Source organism: Electrophorus electricus, chromosome 22 (assembly GCF_013358815.1).
Source record: "Electrophorus electricus isolate fEleEle1 chromosome 22, fEleEle1.pri, whole genome shotgun sequence".
In the NCBI taxonomy this organism is placed as follows: Eukaryota; Metazoa; Chordata; class Actinopteri; order Gymnotiformes; family Gymnotidae; genus Electrophorus; species Electrophorus electricus.
Window position 1 is genome coordinate 8592713 of NC_049556.1, and position 22150 is coordinate 8614862.

The window sequence follows — 22150 nt, forward strand, 5'->3', positions numbered from 1 at the left end:
CGGGGGGGGGGGGGGGGGGAGTTGCTGGACCAGCCGACCAATGGACAACACAGAGGGCAGTGGGGACAGGCGAGTCAACACAGTTCGCGTGATGTGGCTGAAGCCAGAGAAAAGCTGGACGGGGGCGGGGGGGTGGGGGTTCCGGTTCCATAGCAACGAGGACAAGGGATGGAGTTGACGGCGCCGGCCAGCAGGGGGCGGCGCTCGCGACTCCATAATTAATGGAACCCGTTGACGGATCTCCTTAACCCAACTCATTAGGAGAAATACACAGGACGCTATCTCTCTTTAGAAGCAGTTCAGTATCTGCTGCACAGAGCTGGTGGTGTGCACCAAGTAGTCAGTCTGCAAAAAACACACAACTTAGTAGAATATCACTTCCAGTTAAATAAACTTCTTTTTTTCTCTCATTATATATATAATATATTTACTTCTGTGCAGAGTCTGTTTTGTTTTTTGTGTTTTTTTACATTTTCTCATTTTTATTTCTTTATTGACGCATTTTAGCAGTTCTTCCTCGTTTTCACCAGCTTGCTCTGGTACTTGACAGAGTGGCCACTGTGTCCGACCACGTAAACGTCCAGCAGGTAGCTCTTGCCCGGCTCCAGGCCGGCGACAGTCTCCGTGGTGACGGCCCTCTGCAGGTTTGCGCTGTGGAAGTACTTGCAGAGCACCTTGTCTGCCTTGCGGCGCGTCTCGGGCCCCGCACACTGGTTCCGTTCACGCCTCTGCTGCTCCTCGCCGTAGCCGGGCGGCACCTCGCGCCGGTACACGCAGTACTTGTTGCGCTCCTGCGTGCCGAGCCAGGCGACCGTGACCGAGTCGCACGTGCGCAGCCGGTCGAACGCCTTGACCCGCGTATCCTCAGGCAGCGAGGGGAAGGGCTGCTTGCCGGCAGCGCGCGTGCTCGCCAGCACGCGCAGCGACGAGGCCCCACGCCGCGAGCCACGCAGCCGGATCTGGTACTTGGCCTTGGGCCGGCCGCGCAGCTGGAACTGCCGCACGCCCTCCACCGTCTGCGAGAGCAGCAGCTTGCCGTCGCGCCTCACCTGCAGCTGCACGGCGTCCAGGCACACGTGCACGTGCAGGGTCACGCGCTGGTGCGAGGCCACGGGGGTGAAGCGAAGCAGGCGGCTGCCACGCCGGCGCACGAACACGTCGGCTACCTTCCCGTCCTTCAGCTCCAGGGTCTTCTGCGCCGCCTCCTCCTTGGTGCGGGCGAATGTGCCCACGTACGCCGTGCTGGCGTTGGTGGCCGCGTGCACGGCGAAGACGTCGAAGTAGTACTGCGTGTCCGGCTTCAGGTCCGACACGGTGAAGATGTTCTTGTTGCCGATGCAGAGCTTCTGTATGTCGGAGGACCTGCCGAGCTTGGTGGCGTAGGAGCGGGCGGCCTTGCCGACTGGCGCGCGCTTGGTGGACAAGGACGAGGAGCGGTCCTTGCCGAGCTCGTTCCCGGCTGGCCCGAAGCCGAAGTGGGCAAAGTCGAACGGGCTAAAGTCCCGGCCCGGTTTGGGCGCGGCCATGAAGCCGTCGTCGGGGCCCATCTTGGCCTCGACGGCGCACAGGCTCTTGAAGTTGTGCTCCTTGTTGACGACCACGCAGTACTGCACGGGCTGGCCCATCAGAGAGCCCGTAGGGGTGGGCTTCCAGGCCAGCGTCACAGTGGTACGGCCCAGCGCGGTCACGTCCACCCGCGGGTCGTACGGCAGCTCTGGGTAGGGCTGGTCAGATTCGGGCGTGGTACTGGCGTACACCTTGAAGCTGCTGTCCTTCTCGGTGGAGAAGACCTCCAGCTGGTAGAGACCGGAAGGCGAGCTGGCGGAGATGAAGGACTCCACGTCGTTGCCCTTGTAGAAAAAAAGCTCGGTGCCTTCGCTGGTCGTGACCTGCTGCTTCTGCTGTTCCAGGGGCTCTGGTTCACCTGCAAAACACACACACACACTTGGATTAGGTTTTTTAGGGGGAACACACATATCCTCATACAAACACACATAAAACACACACCCAGTAAGAAGTGCTGAGGAGATGATTTGCAGGCACTTTCTGGTTGAAAACATACATACACAACCTTGTTGGTTTTCACACGCGCGCACACACACACACACACAGAGGAAGCTATCACAACCATTAGGAATAACTGACTACTCCGGAAATCCACTTTTTTTGGTTGTTTGAAGATCCATGACCAATGAATGCTGCCCAGTCCTTCCAATAACATCACACTTTCCTCTTTCCTCCACACTTTTTCCCCCATCTGGAAGGCGGATGGCCACTCACACTTCTAGCGGCCGTGTTTTCTCTCCAAACATCATTGGGACACCTCACCCCTAACACCAGGGCTGTGGTACACAGAGTCGCCTTGTGGCCAGTCTAGTCCAGGCCTATCAGAGCTCAGAGTAGGACCTGGCTCAGCCAATCAGGGCTTAGACCATGTCTAGTCCAGGCCTATCAGGGCTCAGACAGGGTCCTGGCTCGGCCAATCAGGGATCAGACCAGGTCTTGGTAAGGCTAATCAGAACTCAGTCAAGGCCCAGCCCAAACCAATCAGGGCCCAGTCCAGACCCGGTCCAGACCAATCAGGGCCCAGTCCAGGCTGGGACTGGTCCAGGACCGGTCCGGACCTATTCCCTATGGTAGCACAATGTTATGTTTGTCTCGCCGGCATGTTAAATTAACACACGTAGTGCTCAAAGGCGTAGTTGGCGGCGGACGTGCTGGCTAAACAGCGAGTGTGTACAGAGACGATGGGATTGGAGGAGAGTGATGTACATCTCGGGATGTTTATACAGTGCATGCTGTGGGAAAAAAAATAGGATGTAGAGCTGTTTTAAAAAAAACAAAACAAAACTCTGCAGACACTGTTGCTCCACCTCAGATGATGATGATGATGATGATGATGATGAATGACTCTTCCTCAACCACCCACTCTTTCCGACGGACAGCAGCCAAGTAGAATCATAAGGCAAACCAAGAGGGGAATGTTACACATTTTGTCAAATCAGAACCACTAAATAAGGAACCGATCTGTGGATTAATATGTGAGTGAACGATGAGGGCTCTGTCTTTTAGCTGGAGGGTCTGGACCCTATTACCCAGACCTCCTCCACACACACACACACACACACACACACACACACTCACACACACACACACACACACTCACACACACAAGCTGACAACATCATGGCAGCGTGCACACATGGACATCTTTTGGACTCATCCGGAAACACACGCGCACACACACACACACACACACACACACACACACACACACACACACACACGCCCACACGGACATAACGCACAAACGATGCGTGCAAGCACTTTCATGTGTGTAATGACAGCCTCTCTGCCTCCTCTCCCCTCCCCCACCCCTTTAAGTGAAACCGCTGCTCCACTCCACGGCTGCTGCGCTGTGGGTCCAAGGTTTGTTGGGATTTGTGTGCTTTCAGAGACTCTCCAGCTGGGGAGAGAGAGAGAGAGAGAGAGAGAGAGAGAGAGAGAGAGAGAGAGGAGGATGTGGTGGAAAGAGAGGAAGAATATCGGGGGACAGACCGACGACAAGAGACGAGCTGCCCGGCCGACATACACAACAAGAGGCTACAGGGAAGAATTACGACCTTCCTGGGATGGGGGGTGAGGTCGTGACCCTTTTTCGCGTGAATTATGTGCTGATTTGATTGAGCTACGGGAAAGAACAAGAGACTATTCATCCTCTATGATCTCTTCCCCTCTTTAGTTTCCATCCTCTTTCTCCCAGATTGTGGACGTCACTTGGGGTTTATGGCCAAGTGTGACTGCGCTGGCTTCAGACACATTCATGTACACACATGCACACACACACACACACACACATACACACACACAGACACAAACAGAGTTAAAGAGTGTCCACACAGGAAAAGCTTGGCCCCTGCAGAACTGGGCCCCACCACTTCACAGACAACAAATATTTACCCAGATTCGTGGTCAGTCATGCAGTCTTTCCTCTGCTTTTGTAAATCAATCGACGACTATTTTTACCGTTTTCGCAACCGCCTCTCTCTGCAGTTCAAAAGTCGTTTGAGCCGGCTGGCATCACGCTGCCTGGCACGCACTCATGCGGCATCACCTTATAAAAAGGGCCAGTTTTAATAGCATAAACTAAAACGGATTTGTAGTAAAAATAAAATAAAATAACTAAAACAAATACAAATACCAGTGGCATGTCTGAAAAACACGTGTTGGTCACTGCGACCCATGCAGTACGGCGTAAGGAAGCATATCTGGGACGCGCTGTTCTTTAAAGCAACACATAAGGACGTAACGTCTGATTCTAATCGCCTCTAATCCTTGGAAGACAAACAGATGGAGATATGTGGCTGGGGATTAAAAGATGTATTGATCTGTGATCGTAGAAGTTTCCTTCTCTGAACCCTAGTTTTACAGCTTCCGGTGTAGTGGCTAGCAGGCTAATGACAACATGTTCAGATACCTATTATCAAGCACACTGTCGGGACAAGACTAGGACCTCTAGAAAGTTGGACTGCACATTAATTGCTTCTTTTTTCTTTTTTTCTTTATTATTGTGGTGATCGTTGTTGGCCAGAGGAGGATGGGTCTTGGTTCCTCTCAAGGTTTCTTCCTCGTGCTCTAGGGAGTTCTTCCTCGCTACTGTCAGCCCTTGGCTTGCTCACTGGGGGCTTGGACTTAGACATTTGTAAAGCTGCTGTGTGACAACATCTGCAGTAAAAAGCACTACATAAATAAATTTTGATTGACTGATTGACTGTGATCGTTTATAAGCCAATGCAAACTCATGTTTTTAAAATTCAGTGGTTAAAGTATTGCTTAGTAATCAGAAGGTTGCCAGTTCAAGCCTCACCACTGCCAAGCTGCCACTGTTGGACCCCTGAGCAAGACCCTTAACCTTTCATTGCTGAAGTTGTGCTCAGTCGTAATTGTAAGTCGCTTTGGATAAAAGCGTCAGCTAAATACCATAAATGTAAACGTATCTGGGCCAGAGCCGCCTGGTCGTTTTGGGCGCATGCATCCATCCACTTTGAAAACTGAAGCGAGAACAGGCGGTGCAGGTGATGTACTGATGAGTGGCAGGTGGGCGGGTCCTGCTCTCCTACTCCTGCCTGGGCATAGAAGAGGAGCTGCTCCCGTTACCTGAGGCCTCGCCGCTAGCCTCCTCCGGCAGCTCCTGGAGTGTCAGCCTCCACTCGAGCGGCGTGTCGCACGGCGTCACCGTCACAGACAGCGGTGTGTTGTCTTCCTCCACCACAAAGTAGTACCTGGGGAAAAGAAAGGAAGCGTGCGAGTCCGCATGCGCCCACAGAGCCAGATGGGGGTGGCTTTCGGAATGACGCCCTTAAAGCTAGAACAGTTTTCTGTGCCAATTTCAAGACAGTTTGAACTGCCTGAACACAAAAAAGTAGTGTACACAACTGGTGTGCTTGTATGTATAATTACAGCAATTCCATACGTGTTAATATATAACATTTGACAGCATATGCGATATGTGATAGCAATTACACGAGACATCTCCCCTAACACAGCTAGCCAACCTCCTTATAAAACACTATCTAATGAAGACTCGCCTTCTGAGTGTTCCACCGTGTCTCACCTCTTATGCTCTGCTGCCACTGGGCTAGCAAAGTATTATGATGCTAATCAACAATCTTCTGAGCACATGAGGACATAGTGATGGTTTTGGCACAGTAGACCCACTGATGAGGTATAACAGCAAAGAGCACCAATATGACCCGCTGTAGCTCTCTATATTACATTACCCACTGTGACTCTGTATATTACCTCACCCACTGTAGCTCTGTATATTACATCACCCAGTGTAGCTCTCTATATTACATCATGCACTGTAGCTCTGCATATTACCTCACCCACTGTAGCTTTGTATGTTACATCACCCACTGTAGCTTTGTATGTTACATCACCCACTGTGGCTCTGTATATTACATCACTCACTGTAGCTCTGTATGTTACATCACCCACTGTAGCTCTGTATATTACATTACCCACTGTAGCTCTGTATATTACATCACCCACTGTAGCTCTGTATATTACATTACCCACTGTAGCTCTGTATGTTACATCACCCACTGTAGCTCTGTATATTACATTACCCACTGTAGCTCTGTATATTACATCACCCACTGTAGCTCTGTATATTACCTCACCCACTGTAGCTCTGTATATTACATCACCCACTGTAGCTCTGTATATTACATTACCCACTGTAGCTCTGTATGTTACATTACCCACTGTAGCTCTGTATATTACCTCACCCACTGTAGCTCTGTATATTACATCACCCACTGTAGCTCTGCATATTACATTACCCACTGTAGCTCTGTATATTACATTACCCACTGTAGCTCTGTATGTTACATCACTCACTGTAGCTCTGTATATTACATCACCCACTGTAGCTCTGCATATTACATTACCCACTGTAGCTCTGTATATTACATCACCCACTGTAGCTCTGCATATTACATTACCCACTGTAGCTCTGTATATTACATCACCCACTGTAGCTCTGTATATTACCTCACCCACTGTAGCTCTGTATATTACATCACCCACTGTAGCTCTGCATATTACATTACCCACTGTAGCTCTGTATATTACATCACCCACTGTAGCTCTGTATGTTACATTACCCACTGTAGCTCTGTATGTTACATCACCCACTGTAGCTTTGTATGTTACATCACCCACTGTGGCTCTGTATATTACATCACCCACTGTAGCTCTGTATATTACATCACCCACTGTAGCTCTGCATATTACATTACCCACTGTAGCTCTGTATATTACATCACCCACTGTAGCTCTGTATATTACCTCACCCACTGTAGCTCTGTATATTACATCACCCACTGTAGCTCTGCATATTACATTACCCACTGTAGCTCTGTATATTACATCACCCACTGTAGCTCTATATGTTACATTACCCACTGTAGCTCTGTATATTACCTCACCCACTGTAGCTCTGTATGTTACATTACCCACTGTAGCTCTGTATATTACCTCACCCACTGTAGCTCTGCATATTACATTACCCACTGTAGCTCTGTATATTACCTCACCCACTGTAGCTCTGTATATTACATCACCCACTGTAGCTCTGTATATTACCTCACCCTCTGGCACAGCCTCTAGAGTTATCGTCCCTAATTTGGTCAGTATGTATAAAAATGTGGGATTTCAACTTAAGGGTATTCCATTTGCTACCTGTGACATTAATGTCATGTTGCAGTTTGCAGTGCAGTGCAGTCAGCATGGAATCGGAACGGCAGAGCTGAGCTCATGTGAACCTGCTCTACATGATGTAGTTAACGCTCCAGCAGAAAAGACATCCAGCCAACTCTCACACAGCCGTCAGCCGTCAGCCACAAGATTTAAGCCCAGGCCGCGCTGGCCCATGCCGCGTGTGGCAACCAGTACAAAACCGCAATCGCCACCCACCACACCGCTCACTGGGTCCATGTGGACGGAGCAGGTAAGGCGGAGAGTGCGAGGGGACCTCCCTCAGCAGAGGGCGGGAGCAGACCCGGGGCACTGGGAGCCGTGGGGACACAGTGTTTGGGACAGTTCATTCACCCCTGTCCCTCCATTGACCATCCCATCTTCCCGAGGGAGCGTGGGAGAGAGCGAGTGTGATGGTGTGCACTTTTGCGAGAGACACCTGCTTCTCTGACCACTTCTTCATCAAAAGCGAGTCTGGTTCGAACATGCACACACACACACACACACACACACACACACACACACACGCATTTCCCAGCAGTTCATTCATAATGCATGTCTCCCAGTACACCCATCAGCTGCATGCTGGCAGTAATAGATTCCACATTGTCCATTAGCACACTTGAAACGCGTCCACACATGGACATGCTAAGCAAAGCAAGGTCCTCTGTGTCTTTGAAACCATGCTGAACGTTTGGCTTTGTGACGGGCGAGAGGCAGACACGGAGCCTCCCTGGAAAGCACGTCTGGACGTAACTATTGTGTTCTTTTATTCCACAAAATCTGTGTGTGTGTGTGTGTGTGTCTGGTTTATGCATTCGTGTACGTGCAGCCATACTTCTTAGGGGTGTCTAGGAACAGGTAGCCGCTAATCTCAGCTCCATCGGGGATGATGGAGGTGTCATGGAACAGGGCCTTGTCCCGGATCTGCATCTGGAACAGGCCTTCATCACGTGTGGGCAACTTCTGCCCCTCTGCCCCCAGCACCAAGAGCAGCAGTAGCAGCACGCCAAGGCAGCCCAACGCCGGTCTCATCCTGTGGGGACGAGAAACAGAGGAGAAGAAAATGAGAAAAAAAAAAACAGAGAAACACAAGGATCTGGACGGATGGTAGGACAGGGTGCGCAGTACACCGCCTGTGCCGTCACCGAGCCGGCGGTCCGGGTTTAACGTAATCATTTGCAGATGAGCGGGAAAAAAAACAACATCTTACTCTGACGACCTCTTTCACTCCCAAAACGGGCATTAGAAAAGGCCAGAGGACTTAGGTGCTGCGTGTCAGGATTGTAAAACGCCCCACCATTACAACACATATAGTTCAGCTTCAAGGGGAACCAGTCCTGGACCACATAGTGCAAATGGACCCGTGTACTGAGTCAGTGCGCTTTGATGCTTCCTTGATTTGAACACAGAAGCAGAAGGCGCTAGGCCTATGGTATGCAGCTCTATAAAGAGTACACACACATACACAGACTCACGCATACACTTTCTTTTCATTAGACTACATAGAAACAATCCTACTTCACACTGGTTTGCCATCACTCTCCCCGAGTTCATCCAAGACACAGCGAATATTCATTTACGACCTAATTATCTCTCGCCCACCATAACGAGGACGTGACGCCACTTGGTGATGTCGTATAAAACCACTGACGGCCATTGCGGCTCTGGCGCGCTCGCGTGTGTTTGCGCCGGGGCGGGTCTCTCGTCTTAATCTGTCCATCGTGGCCTGTTTTACCGCTCCTCCTTCCTTGGCGTGCTAATGCCAGATCTTATCCTGGCTCCGTGTAAAAGGTTCTTTAATGCTCTGACAATGCTGGTCAGATTTGCCATTGAATAACCCGATATGACTCAAGGCTTCCGGTATTTTTGATCTAGCTGAGACACTGGCATATAAAGTGGTTAAGAGAGCATGCTTAAAACCCCCGTAGTGGGAGATGTCCGAAGTTGAGGAGTAAAAATTATTGATCTGAAATTCATTTTATCATTGTGGTCAAGTGACGTTAAAGGTTTTGGGTTCAGAGTTTTTGGTTCCGCCGGCTGATTCAAATGACCCCGGCCGACCCAACCCCCCACCCCCATTTATGCTTTAATTCAGATCAGCCTCGATGGTGTGTGTGTGTGTGTGTGTGAGTGTGTGTGTGTGTGTGTGCATGTCCACTTATTACCCAGCATGCAGTGCTGAACCAAATCACGCCCCTCCCACTTCTAAGTGGGACTCAGATCATATCCTCTGTTTATTGACTGGCCCCCATCGATCGAAGCTGATGGGAAGGTCCCGCGATCCCTGCTGATATAATCAGGCTAATGACAGCAGATTAGCCTGATTATATACTGCCATTTCACCGCAGGGGAAGCGCGAGAGAGCGCGTGTGTGTGTGTGTGTGTGTCCTTGCAGTGACCCACAGCTAACCACTCCTCCTTTAACCCCTCTGTTCTTCAGCGTATTCTTCCTGTTCTTCTTCCTTTTTCACTCCCACTGACATTTACACAGACATCCTTTCTGCTCTCTCCCACCGTCCCAGACCTTTGCTGTCTTCCTGCTGTCTTTACGCACATCCGAGACGTTAAACAGCATTTTAGAATTTTGTCACTGGTGAAAGAGGTTCTTCGGTGTTACCAGCAGAAGCAGGCAATCCGGTGCCGCTCTCAGAACGCACTCCCGTCCTTATATCACTGACGCTAGGAGGTTTACAACGATCCGCTAAACCATCACACCAAACCATTCCACATCCAGTACGTGTGTAGAAAGTCATTAAGACAGACACAGCTGCCCTGACCAGAGATGCCCACTCCAGCCAGAACGCGGTGTCACGCTACGCAGCGCGGACCCAGCCGTGTGCGTGGTAACAGGACACGCCACGCCGCAGAACATGAGCTGGGACGTCGATCGGACGGATTCTCCCGGCCCGTGGGTGCGTCGGGATGTCAGGCGAGGATTCGCCAGGTTCCAGGAACGCAAGCATCTTTCCCAGGACGGACAGTATTCCCTGTCTAAAATAAAACTTCAAAACTGCAACATCTGGAACAAATAACACTTAATGTTTAATTAGAGCCAGGGAGAATGTCTGATCGTAATTTGAGAGCGGGTCATTTAAAAACATAGCTGGCCGCAATCGTGTCAACTTTGTTTTGCTACCATTTTATTTATTTATATGCATAGCCTATTATATATTTTTTTGATTTAGCTAAGACAGACACATCGTTCTTTTGGGACCTTTTGGGACATGCATGAAATGAGATGAGCAATAAATTGAGCAGTAGGGTAATCTGTCCATTTGTGTGTGTGATTGTGCAGAAGTGTGTGTGTGTGTGTGTGTGTGTGTGTGTGTGTGTATGTGTGTGTGTGTGTGTGTGTGTATGTGTGTGTGTGTATTCTAAACAGCTTAAACTCTTTGAACCCAATTATAGTCCAGAGTGTTCAGTACATCCACTCAGACTCTTAATCACCAACATAAAAGCCAAGAATCAAAAGTCAATTCCAACGGTGCTATTTGACTAATTCCTGCAGGGTCGTTCAAACTATAACTCTCCATCAAACATGTTCTGTGATCTAAAATTACAAGCATAGGAATTAGAACTACTTGAGACTGGCAATGACGACAACAGATTGCGTTTGACTGCATGACGAAGCTCAGTGTTATTCTCCTCCAATCTGCTGTGTGCGAGAGGGCAAAACAGCAAGGCCAAACGCTTATCCGACGTTCATCGGCGGTAATACGCCGATAATCATCACATTACCGCCTTCATTGGGAAAAGAGAGAGGTGCAGCGTGGAACAGCAAGAGAGATCGCCGGTGTAGATCAATGCAGTCGTCAATCTGTCTGTCAGTGAGTCGATTAATCTGGTCGATCAGCTCTCAGAAGGGCTGAAAGGTGTTAACGCGCCAACATTTTTCAGTCAGCTTAGAGAAGGGTGGTTTAATTATCGCTGTGGTTATCTTAGTACACTGCACACATACACACGCATTGATGAGTCGCACATGTATGGTACGCATACAGAATGCTGAAACACAGCAGCACTTTGGAGCAACTTCCACGCGTCAATCACAACAATGTAGTCCTACCCACAAACATCAAACCTGTGTGTGTGTATGTGTGTTTATATACATATTGAATATGATGAGTATACACAGTTCTTCTGTTGCTGCACAATAGAATACACCCACCCACACCCACGCATACACACACACACACACACACACACACACACACACACACACACACACAAACACACACCGATGTCTGATTTAACCAATTACACAGCCCTGCATACTGATCCACACCTACCAACAGAAAAGAAGGAAAACTTAATCTTATTACTTCAGAGAAATTCACATTCATAATGTGTGTGTGTGTGTATGCGTGTGAGTGTGTGTGTGTATGCGTGTGTGTGTGTGTGCATGTGTGTGTGTGAGTGTGTGTGTGCATGTGTGTGTGAGTGAGTGTGTGTGTGCGTGTGTGTGTGTGTGTGAGTGTGTGAGTGTGTGTGTGTGTGTATGTGTGTGAGTGTGTGTGTGTGTGTGTGTGTGAGAGTGAGTGTGTGTGTGAGTGTGTGTGTGTGTGTGTGTGTGTGAGTGTGTGTGTTTGTGTGTGTGTGTGTGTGTGTGTGTGAGTGTGTGTGTGTGTGTGTGTGTGTGTGTGTGTGTGTGTGTGTGTGAGTGTGTGTGTGTGTGTGTGTGTGTGTGTGTGTGAGTGTGTGTGTGTGTGTGTGTGTGTGTATGTGTGTGAGTGTGTGTGAGTGTGTGTGTGTGTGTGTGTGTGTGTGTGTGTGTGTGTGAGTGTGAGTGTGTGTGTGTGTGTGTGTGTGTGTGTGTGTGTGTGTGTGTGACAAAAGGGGAATAAAAAGGGAAACTTCAACTTTAACTTCAATTTTCATATGAAACCTGTTCACACAGCATGTAAGTGCTGAACTGGCATCAGCCCTCAATCCGGTAACGTGGGTCTCCGTCACACACCCGCACAAAGCTACCTGATCCTGGAACAGCCTGTCCCGCTCTCTCCCATTCTCTAATACATGCCACACATCCAGATCCCTGGCCTTAAATTCCATTTCCTGCCAAACCAAAGCTGCGCCACTGCACCTGGTTAGCCAAATGACACACACAGAGGCACGCACGCACGCGCTCTGCTCCGCTGCCAGACTCTTGTCCTGCTTGGCTAGCACACGCAGCAATGTTTGCAGAGGCTAAACTCAGAGGCTGCTTGGTGATGTTCGTTACGCACTTATTTACACTAGCCTCGCGCGAGGAATGAAGTTAGTGCTTGTGTGCCTGCGACGACGGCTCGTGCACGTGTGGGGCGAGCGCGCTCACCCACCGCTCACTCTGGCTATAGAGCGTCCGATCGGCACCCCATCTCTATCGGAGCTCCTAACGCCGAATCCCGAAAAGCTGCTGCTATGGACAGTTTAGGGTTTTCCCTGCACGGAAACACCTGCTCATGAGATTGGGCTGAGGGCAGAGAGGCGCTGGGTGTGTGAGCAGTGGAACCTCGGAGGGTGAGAAGGTTGGTCTGATTCTCACGTCTTTAGAGCTGTATCCTGGAAAGCTCCTGGTCCGGCTCCAGGCTGAAGGGAAAGGGATACAAGGCGAGGATTGTGTGTGTCTGTGTGTGTGTGTGTGTGGGGGGGGGGGGTCGTTTGACTGGTGTCACACACAAAATCCCATGGAATATCTGGGAACTGGGAAGACAGGAAAGTGGGATACTCCCACTCCTAGTCTCTCTATTTCTCACTCTCTCTTACACACATGCACGCACACACACACAGAGACTGTGTGAGGAGTGCGTAAGACGACAAACGAGCTGTGTGTGTATGTGTGTGTGTGTGTGTGTGTGTGTGTGTGTGTGTGTGTGTGTGTGTGCCCCCCTGAAGGAACTCCCTGGGAAAGAACATTCCGGAGGGAATATTCTGCAGCTTTACAGGCTGAACAGGTATGGAAATGAGGGGTTCGTAAGTGAAAAAAGTGGGATAAACAAAAGAGCAATCCGCAGCTCCGCACCTCCAGAGTGTGATGCGGGGCCCTGACCATCAGGGCGTCCGGCACGACCCAGCCACTGTACACCCTCAGGGTCCTGTCAGCGCGGCCGGACACCCAGATGGCCACTGCAACAGTGGCGGAATCCTTTCAGTGCCTCCGCGTTCATATGCAAATCGGAGGTTTAGATACGCTATGTGACACAGACCTTTCCTATTTTCACACTTTTGTTCCACTTTCATTCTTTCTCTGAGAGAGAGAGAGAGAGAGAGAGAGAGAGAGAGAGAAAGAAAGAGAGAGAGAGAGAGATGAAGCAAGGCAGCTTAGCCTCACTGTTATACAGTTATTCAGATTCTCGTTTTTCTCTGTGCGGCTTTTCCTTGGGGAGGTGGGAAAATATCCCTGACTAAGACGACAGATCAGGTAGCCCACTATGCAACTCACATTCTAACTTCTGACATCCTTCTGGCTGATATTAAACTAATTATAGATGACAGATTAGCAATTCTTTGCAGTGTTTTTTTTCTGTTCAGATTCAAAGAGCAACTCACAGGAATTAACTCAGTGCCAAGTCTTTCACTGATGGGACTTAAACCACAGCTACAAACGCGCGCGCACGCACACACATACACACACACACACACACACACACACACACACACACACACACACTGTCTGGGTCATGTCAAAGCATTTCCTTCTTAGTTCTTTTCACTTATTTTAATTTAGAAAAGGTAAAAAAAGGGTTCTGATCATTACTATAAAAGGCTGCGTTACACATTTAACGTAACTAAGGTGTACTTGAATAACAGTTGATAACTAAGGTATTCATGAAAATAACTGCTATAGTCACGCTGTGACACACAGCGGATCCCTCAGGTGTGTGCATGCGTCTGTCTGGGAACAGGAAGGTCTCCGAAGTGCAGAAGGTTGAAGCTCTATCTTTCTTTTTTTGAAACCTCTAGCTTTCTTTTCTCGAAGGGGGACAGATCCAGGCTAAAGCGCGTTCTAGAGACCCAACGACCAAATGCTCGCCACGCACGGCTGAAGGGGGCGCGAGCGAATGCAGATGTATTGCGGTCTGGTGGGTTTTAAGACCGTTCTTAGTCACCCTCGAGAGCATGGGAACTCCGTCTCGAGCACAATGCGGTATTGCCCCGGGACCGGCGGGCGCTGCCTTACCCCGCGTGTCCCTTTCGGTGAAAGACCCAAGCTTTTCCTCGAGCTCGCCCTCCCTCCAGAACACAGCCAGGCTCGAGAACTGCATTAAAAAGAGCGTGCGTGCTCGGGCTTGATTGAAATGTGTTTGAAACCCTTTAACTTTCCGGAGCTGTAAACCGCAAAAAACCCCGTCCCGTGCGTGCTGGCAGGGGGTTCAAAGAGAGCCGTTCTTTGCTCGGAGAGTCCCGAGCTGTTTTGCATCATACCACCGAAAAATATCGCAGAAAAAAAGTATTTTACGAGCTTTTAAAAACGGAAATGCCAGAGCAGGTAGGCCTACAGCTGATATCGCTCATATGCCAGCGGCTTATATTGATGTTGAAATGAAATGTTATATTGCAATGAAAATCTTATATTAAAATAAAATCTGCTGTAGCCTGCATGCCGAACGGACGGCGCATTTGTCTCGCCTGCCCAGACACCATCAACACATTTCACACTAAAACTATACCATATACTAAAGTTAATGCTATGACTATAACGATTAGACTACTTTACCTTTTAGCTCTTTTCTGTCCAAAAGGAGATTGCACAGTTTAAACTTCCTTCTGTTGTTGTTGTTGTTGTTGTTGTTTTTCTCCTCCAGCAGCGTAAATATTTAACTTCTCGACATCACATTCAATGAAAACAGTCTGAAACCGCTGCTTGGTTTTAATTGGATTCGAGAGAGAGAGAGGAGAGAGAGAGAGAGAGAGAGAGAGAGAGAGAGAGAGAGAGAGAGAGAGAGAGAGATAAGTTTAGCAAAGTTGTCCTCTTGGGGTGTGCGCTAGGCTCCTCGGGCGCTCTCAAGTCTGGCGGGCGCAGCTCGTGGCGAGGGTATCCTAAGTTTTGGCAGAGCGTCCCACTCCCCTGCCGCGCGGCTGCTATTGAGACTCCGACTGAAGAGCGCGGAGACAGTGCGCACTCCGTCCGCTCGCGCTCCGGAGGGACTCCCTGCGCCAGCCCACTTCTCCCGGACCCCGCAGCGCGCTCCCCCCCCCCCCCCGCAATACCCCCCCCCCCCCCCCAGGTCCCCGTCCAAACCCAGGACTCTTTACGAGAACAGAATTTTATGAATGAAAAAAGATCGTCTGAAACACTTTTGGAAGTCGGCAATGCAGACTGTTTGTCGTTTTTTTCCCTGATCAGCTTGCATTTCTTCGGCTTTGCACTGACAGCCTTAAATGTGGCCTGGGCTTGAGATGCTGCGTAACACTGTAATCCACAAAACACAATTCATATATATATATATATATATATATATATATATATATATATATATATATATATATATAAATAAATATACATATAAAAGTGCAATTTGCTTTATTAAAATATAGGGTGTGTGAGTGTGTTTTTCCACAAACGGCGATTCCGCCACAAAATGATGCTGTGAGCTGCTGAATGTGAAGGAACCGCGTGTTTTCAACTGCAGGTAGCGCGCGCGCTCTTCTCCCGTGGTTCAGACGGGGCCTGCGCGCGAATGAGAAAGTTAATTGGGGGGGGGGGGGGGGGGGGGGGGGGGGGGGGGTGCAAAGAGAGAGAGAGAGAGAGAGAGAGAGAGAGAGACGGGGAGCAGTAGCCGGAGAAATTCCCACGTCTGCCTCGCTCCGCTCTTTGTGCGCCACTCTTTTGTCTGTGGGCTTTTGATTTGTCCGTTGCTTTTACAGACACCCGTTTGGCTGCAGCGCGCGGCCGTGCGCCGCCAGCACAGGGTCTGTGCAAACCCGGCACGGCGTTTGCTTTCCCTTGTCCGGACTGTTTACCGCACTCGGGGAGGGGGGGGGGGGGGGGGGTGTTCTCTGTAGGGTAACGGCGTGTTTTCCTTCGCGCAAAGATATTCCGAGAAGAGGTGCGAAAACCGCGGCGGCAGAAGGCTCTTTTGTGCGGATCCCCGCCGTAACCCAGGGAGGTAAATATTTATCAAAGATAAGAGCCGTTAGTCCAGATCCTGCAGTTATGTGTGTTTCAGGGCCAGGCCCTTGTTTCCCTAAAACGTTTAAATACTCTTTATGATTCCTTAATATAGCGCCACGTGTTTATAGGAGCCCCCGAGGAATGCGTACTATGATGCACAGGATTGATTTTATTCCAGTTCCCTATTGTACTTCTGCTATTTTACATTAAAAGATATATTAATTTGGTTATGTGCAAATGAACAAATGTAGTAACGCGCTTTACCGCACTGATAATATAATGAGGTAAGTAGATTTATTATAACTGGAACTATTTTATATTGATGGTTATATATCGTTACTGTCCAATTGCGTTTCGGGGTTTGGCGTAGGTGCAACATCGCCATCTAGTGGATGTGTAAACCTGCTTTGGCAGAAAATCTGGCCAAAACCATGCCGGAGATATTTGGACCACACATGTTGGATGTGTGTCCTCCTTTAACAATCGATTGTTATAGGCCATGTTTACAGACCATCAACTGAATGAGGCACCTGACATTATTGTGACACTGGAACAGGAAGTAGCATCTCTTGACTTCCTGCAGAAAGGACCAAGCTGCTTTCATTGGGGGCTTGCTGTTAGCTTTCACGCCACGTCCTGATATTCTGTGCGTTGTTATGCGACATTTATTTCACTTTATACCTTGTTCTGCTTTAGTCGACAGAGAGTCTGGCCCAGTGCAGTGCTGGAGCCGCAGTCTTCTCTGACCCACAGTCTACCCACCTTGGGTCCAGATGACAGCACAGAGGCAACGTTGCACTCATTTCCAGGGGACGTTTCTGCAGCCTAATTGGAGCATACGGCCCTGACAGGGTGAACCACTATCTTATCTTAGTGTAATGGTGTGACGGAAGCTTCTTACGCCACTTGAGTGATAGCAGAGAGAGCAGAGACTCTTTTGGAAGGGAATGTTACCTAGCACAAACACACGGACACACACACACACACACACACACCAGAGGTGACACACACACACACACACACACACACACACACAGACACACTCAGAACCCTTCTTGTGTCTCTATCTCACGCACCATCATGCACATGTTCACACACAGTCTGGGTAATTGCACTCCTGGCAGTTCCTATTTAGCTTTTTAGCGCCGAAAGACAGAGCGTTAATGCTTCCAACCATCTAATCTTTAACTCTGTGAACCCCGTCACCATGGCGATCGGCCCTTCTGTAAACAGCCCGGATGATGTTTATGGCTTCCTCTTCCTGCTCTTATTGGCTTATACAGGACGGCAGACACAATATGTGACCTTTGACCTTCACCCCCACCCCCCCCCCCACCCCTGCCATGGGCTATGTGCCCCCCCACAGAGAGGCACTCTGTCCTTTGAGACATCGCCAAATATGCAAAAGGGGGGGTAGGTAGCGGACAGGTTGGGTGAAGTCCGTTAAAAAAAGAAGTGAAAGAGGAACAGAAGTGAGGGATGAACGAGAATAAGACAAGAAAAGGAAGAGAAAGAAAAGATGGATAGAAAAACAAGAGTCGGTCGGTAAAGTAAACTTAAGCAGTCATGGACCCATTCAGAATGAGTTCCTTGGTTCCCGTCCAGCAGATGTGATATACAGGTCGCAGGGTTCAAGACGAGGCTCCAGCCTCTAGACGAGGCCTTACTGTGACGGCACACGAAGCAGGTGGCCAAAGCGGACGATACGTTCCACGCTGTGTTTGTGTTTCCGGTAAATTCAGCTGCAAGCAGCCCACACTAAGCGACGGAGCTGCCACTTCCTGCTGGAGATTCTCCACAGCTGCCACAGTTGTGTCAACTTCACAGAGATCCAATAGGCTTGGGATTTACTTTGCTGTGCTCTCTGGGGTTTTTTTCCAACTCTCTCTCTCTCTCTCTCTCTCTCTCTCTCTCTCTCTCACACACACACACACACACACACACACACACACAAAAGCAAAGGAGATTGGCATTCACTCTCACACAGAGATAACATCTATCCACGGTCTGTTGACATGAGCGGTTAGCTGCTCCCAAAATAAGCTGCTCTCTCAAAGTCCGTTTCTTTAAGGAAAAACGAGACGACACGGAAAAAGAAAAGAACACATCAGCTGGTGGAGTCCAGATGAAAGGGCTAAACAGAGTGCCACGCCAGCACCCCATTTCATTTTGTTATCCAGTAAAAGTAAAAGATTGGTAGAGTGCAATTTCATCTTATTATCCAATCAGGCCGTGGCCTCTCAATGATGTCTGACTCTTCCAGAGACTGCAGGCTAAAAACATCAGTGAGACTTGTGTCTCAGAGTCTCTTAATTTAATTTATAAGCGCATACGCACACACACGCACACACGCGCACACGCACGCGCGCGCACACACACGCGCGCGCACACACACGCGCACGCACACACGCACACGCACACACACACAACAGATATGTGTATCCGTATGTGTGTCTGTATGTGCATGTGCGTGTGCATGCGTGTGTGTCTACACAGCGCAGCGACGGCATGAACGTTTGCTTATGTAAGCATGAAAGAAAAGAAAAGTCTGATAAGAATCTGATAAGAATCATATGAAGATTTCATCCTAAACAGACCCATGTGTCGCTAATGACCAAATCCACACAATGTGTGTATTCATACTTAAGGAATATGCTGAATTTACCCCAAAAAGTCAACTTTCTTAGATGTGGTCAACAAAGAGGCATTTTAGTTCGTGGGAGCATGTGTGGAAGGAATCACAACAAGAAAGGCACAATCACAACAAGACAAGACATCTGGGGAGTCAACAGCAAGGGACACGAAGTCGCAGAGAAGAAAACGAGACATCGCAAGTGGTGTGTTTTTTTTCCTCTGAAGTGGTAGATTAAGGGGTGATAAGGTTTATAGTGCAATAACGGCTGAGTCTGAACCATTGCTCTGTGTTTACGAGGCGCGATGTGGTAGGTTAGCGTCGTGCTTAAGGTGTCTGAGATCTTAAAACAGTCGGCTTCACGTTGCTATGGTCTGCTGGACTAAATTCATCCGTACATGTAAATACAAAAACACAAATGCCCAAAATGTACAAGAGAGTGTAAAAAGAGAATTTCCATGAGTCTGTTTAATCCGTTACCTTATAACCTCTTTTTCAGACTCAAAGTTCTACTTGTTATACACAGTTCTTCAGATTGTACAGGCTATTTATAACCCTATAATTACATTTTAATTGGATGTATTGTAAGGAATTTCAGGATGTCAGCTTTAAGGAATAGAGATTCCATATATAAAGGCTTCATTATATTGTAAATATAAGAAAGGAAAAAGTATTTGTCAGGTGCAAGTTAGCTCCGTGGTGCGCTCGAGGTTGGACAGGAGACTCCATGAACCATGAACGGGTCACAGTAACGCTCCCCCGAGCTTTTCACTGCGCCTGGACACACACATGCAGTGTACTGTGTGCACCTTTTAATCCTTCTGTGCACTAGAAGTAGCTATTACGGCTCTGACAACATGTTCACAATAAAGAGCCCATGCAGATTATGTGTGCAATCTTTAATTTCTTCAATAACTTTGTAACTCTGCAAAATTCAGCTGCTGCAAACAAGCGCGGTTCCTCTTCCTTTGACTTGTATTAAGGACGCGTAACGCTGAGTCTGTCCAAAGGAAATAATGAAGCAATGATTATACTGAAATATCAGAATACGGGGTAATAAAAACAAACTACATCCATTGATCAAAAGTAATAAAATATTATAAAATAAATAAAATTATACAAAATGGCAGTAAGAACCACAGAGATAGGAGACAGAGATGAAAGCATAAACAACACATTAAGGCATTAACAAGTGTAATCACGGCGCCGGAGGAGGGGACCATGACAACGAGTAATTAAAGAATTACTCTCCAGCTCTGCGGTTTCCTTGGTCAATCACTGAATCTAATTCTGTATAAAATATGTAATATGCATTTTCATTAATGACGCCACCTCCACACTGTTGAGTAAAGTCTGGTACTGTAGGGGCGGGCTGGAGCACACGAACATTGTCGTGATGGGTGGATCAACGTGACGCACTAACATGTGGGTCAGGTTAACAAATACTAACCAGAAGGTACGAGATTAAACTAACACAAGAGCCTGTTTTGTGGTTTTATGACTGGTCGTGAAAAGGCGACACTGCTCGACACTCGAGAAATAAATAAATTGAAGGTAGGCTTTGTGCTGCCCTCTAGTGGTGCAAAAGAGAAAACTCCCATACTCTCAATGAGGGAGAGAACACGTATATGACACGTGGACAAGAAAGCAGACGTGCAGCTCAGTAAGCTTGATGAAGCCCGTAAAAGAGGATTTAAAAGGAAACTAAAAAGGTTTTTTAAGTATTTTGCATAATCATGAGCTCCCGACAACCTTGCGCATACAGTACTTGCTGAGGTTCTACGTTAGTTCAATTCAACAGTTCAACTCAATTCAGTAATTTTTATTGGCATGACCACATGCAATAACAGTCTTGCCAAAGCAGTATTACAACATGAGTGGACCTTTGCAATTAAGGGAATCAGGAATTCTGTTATAATGAAGAGCTTGAAAAGAACTGAAATTGGTATGAAATAATAATTGGAAGAAGTGAAAGGAAAGAAATAAAAAAATAATAATATTAAATAATAACAATAATAAATAATAACAATAATAAAGGTGTTTATAAACTGGGCAATATAGTCTCTGTGTGCGTGTGTGTGTGTGTGTGTGTGCGTGCGTGCGTGCGTGTGTATGCACACGTGTGTGTATGTGTGTGTGTGTGCACACGTGTGTGTGTGCGTGTGTGCGTGTGCACGTGTGTGTGTGTGTTCGTGCACACGTGTGTGTGTGTGTGCACACGTGTGTGCGTGTGCGTGCGTGTGTGTGTGTGTGCGTGTGTGTGTGGTGTGTGTGCGTGTGTGAGTGTGTGTGTGTGTGTGTGTGTGTGTGTATGTTATGGCAGGCAGAGATATATCGCCAAGCTAATGCACTGCTTTCTTTCTTTCTTTGTTTCTTTAAAATGGGCAGTTTGTCAGTGTTCCGTAGACCTTTGGGGTGGATCTTCTCTAATTTTGTAAATTAAATGTGTCGTATTTGGTTAAATGTCTGTCTCTACAGTGTCTTTGTTGCACTGCTGACAGAGTATCTGCTCTCTGGACAGCCATGATGGCCAGACTGTTTTCCCTGAGCCTGTACTTTGTCAACATAGTTATGTGTGTAATATCAGTCACTGTGTACAGGTAGACTTCTACAGTGTACAGTGTACACTGCATTTTGCTTTGTGCTTGTATTTGTGTGTTCCAATGGGTGATGTAGTTTTGTTTTTGAAGCGTAATAATTTGGGTTGGTCTGAATGTTTGTATTTCAGACTGGTGCTGATATGTTACAGTGTTAGTGTGTGTTAATGAACTCAGTGTCAGGACCACCTGTGTGAGGGGCCCGGCTGTGTGAGGGGCCCGGCTGTGTGAGGGGTCCGGCTGTGTGAGGGGCCCGGCTGTGTGAGGGGCCCGGCTGTGTGAGGGGGCTCTTTTCTCTCTTCAGCTCTTGGCATTGCAGGGCTTTGCAGTGGTAGCAGTGGGGGTCACTGTTTTTAAGTGTAACCAGTATTTTATAATCCTTTTTTGACTTCTGAGTAATAGTGGAAATTGACCCAATTCCGCTTTACGTACTGCTCCAGCAGGTCCAGGGTCCAGGTGTGTCAGTACTGCTCCAGCAGGTCCAGGGTCCAGGTGTGTCAGTACTGCTCCAGCAGGTCCAGGGTCCAGGTGTGTCAGTACTGCTCCAGCAGGTCCAGGGTCCAG

The 22150-nt window shown here is 48.3% G+C and overlaps 1 protein-coding gene across 1 annotated transcript; it reads right to left on the bottom strand.

The window, feature by feature from the left end:
• On the bottom strand, positions 1 to 15363 carry ndnf (neuron-derived neurotrophic factor). Its single transcript, XM_035521163.1, has 4 exons — positions 14960 to 15363; positions 8102 to 8299; positions 5158 to 5282; positions 1 to 1924 (listed from the first exon to the last, which is right to left on the bottom strand). The coding sequence occupies exons 2-4, from the start codon at positions 8296 to 8298 to the stop codon at positions 504 to 506; spliced, it is 1743 nt and encodes a 580-aa protein (XP_035377056.1). The 5' UTR covers position 8299; positions 14960 to 15363; the 3' UTR covers positions 1 to 503.
• Between the last annotated feature and the right edge of the window lie 6787 nt (positions 15364 to 22150).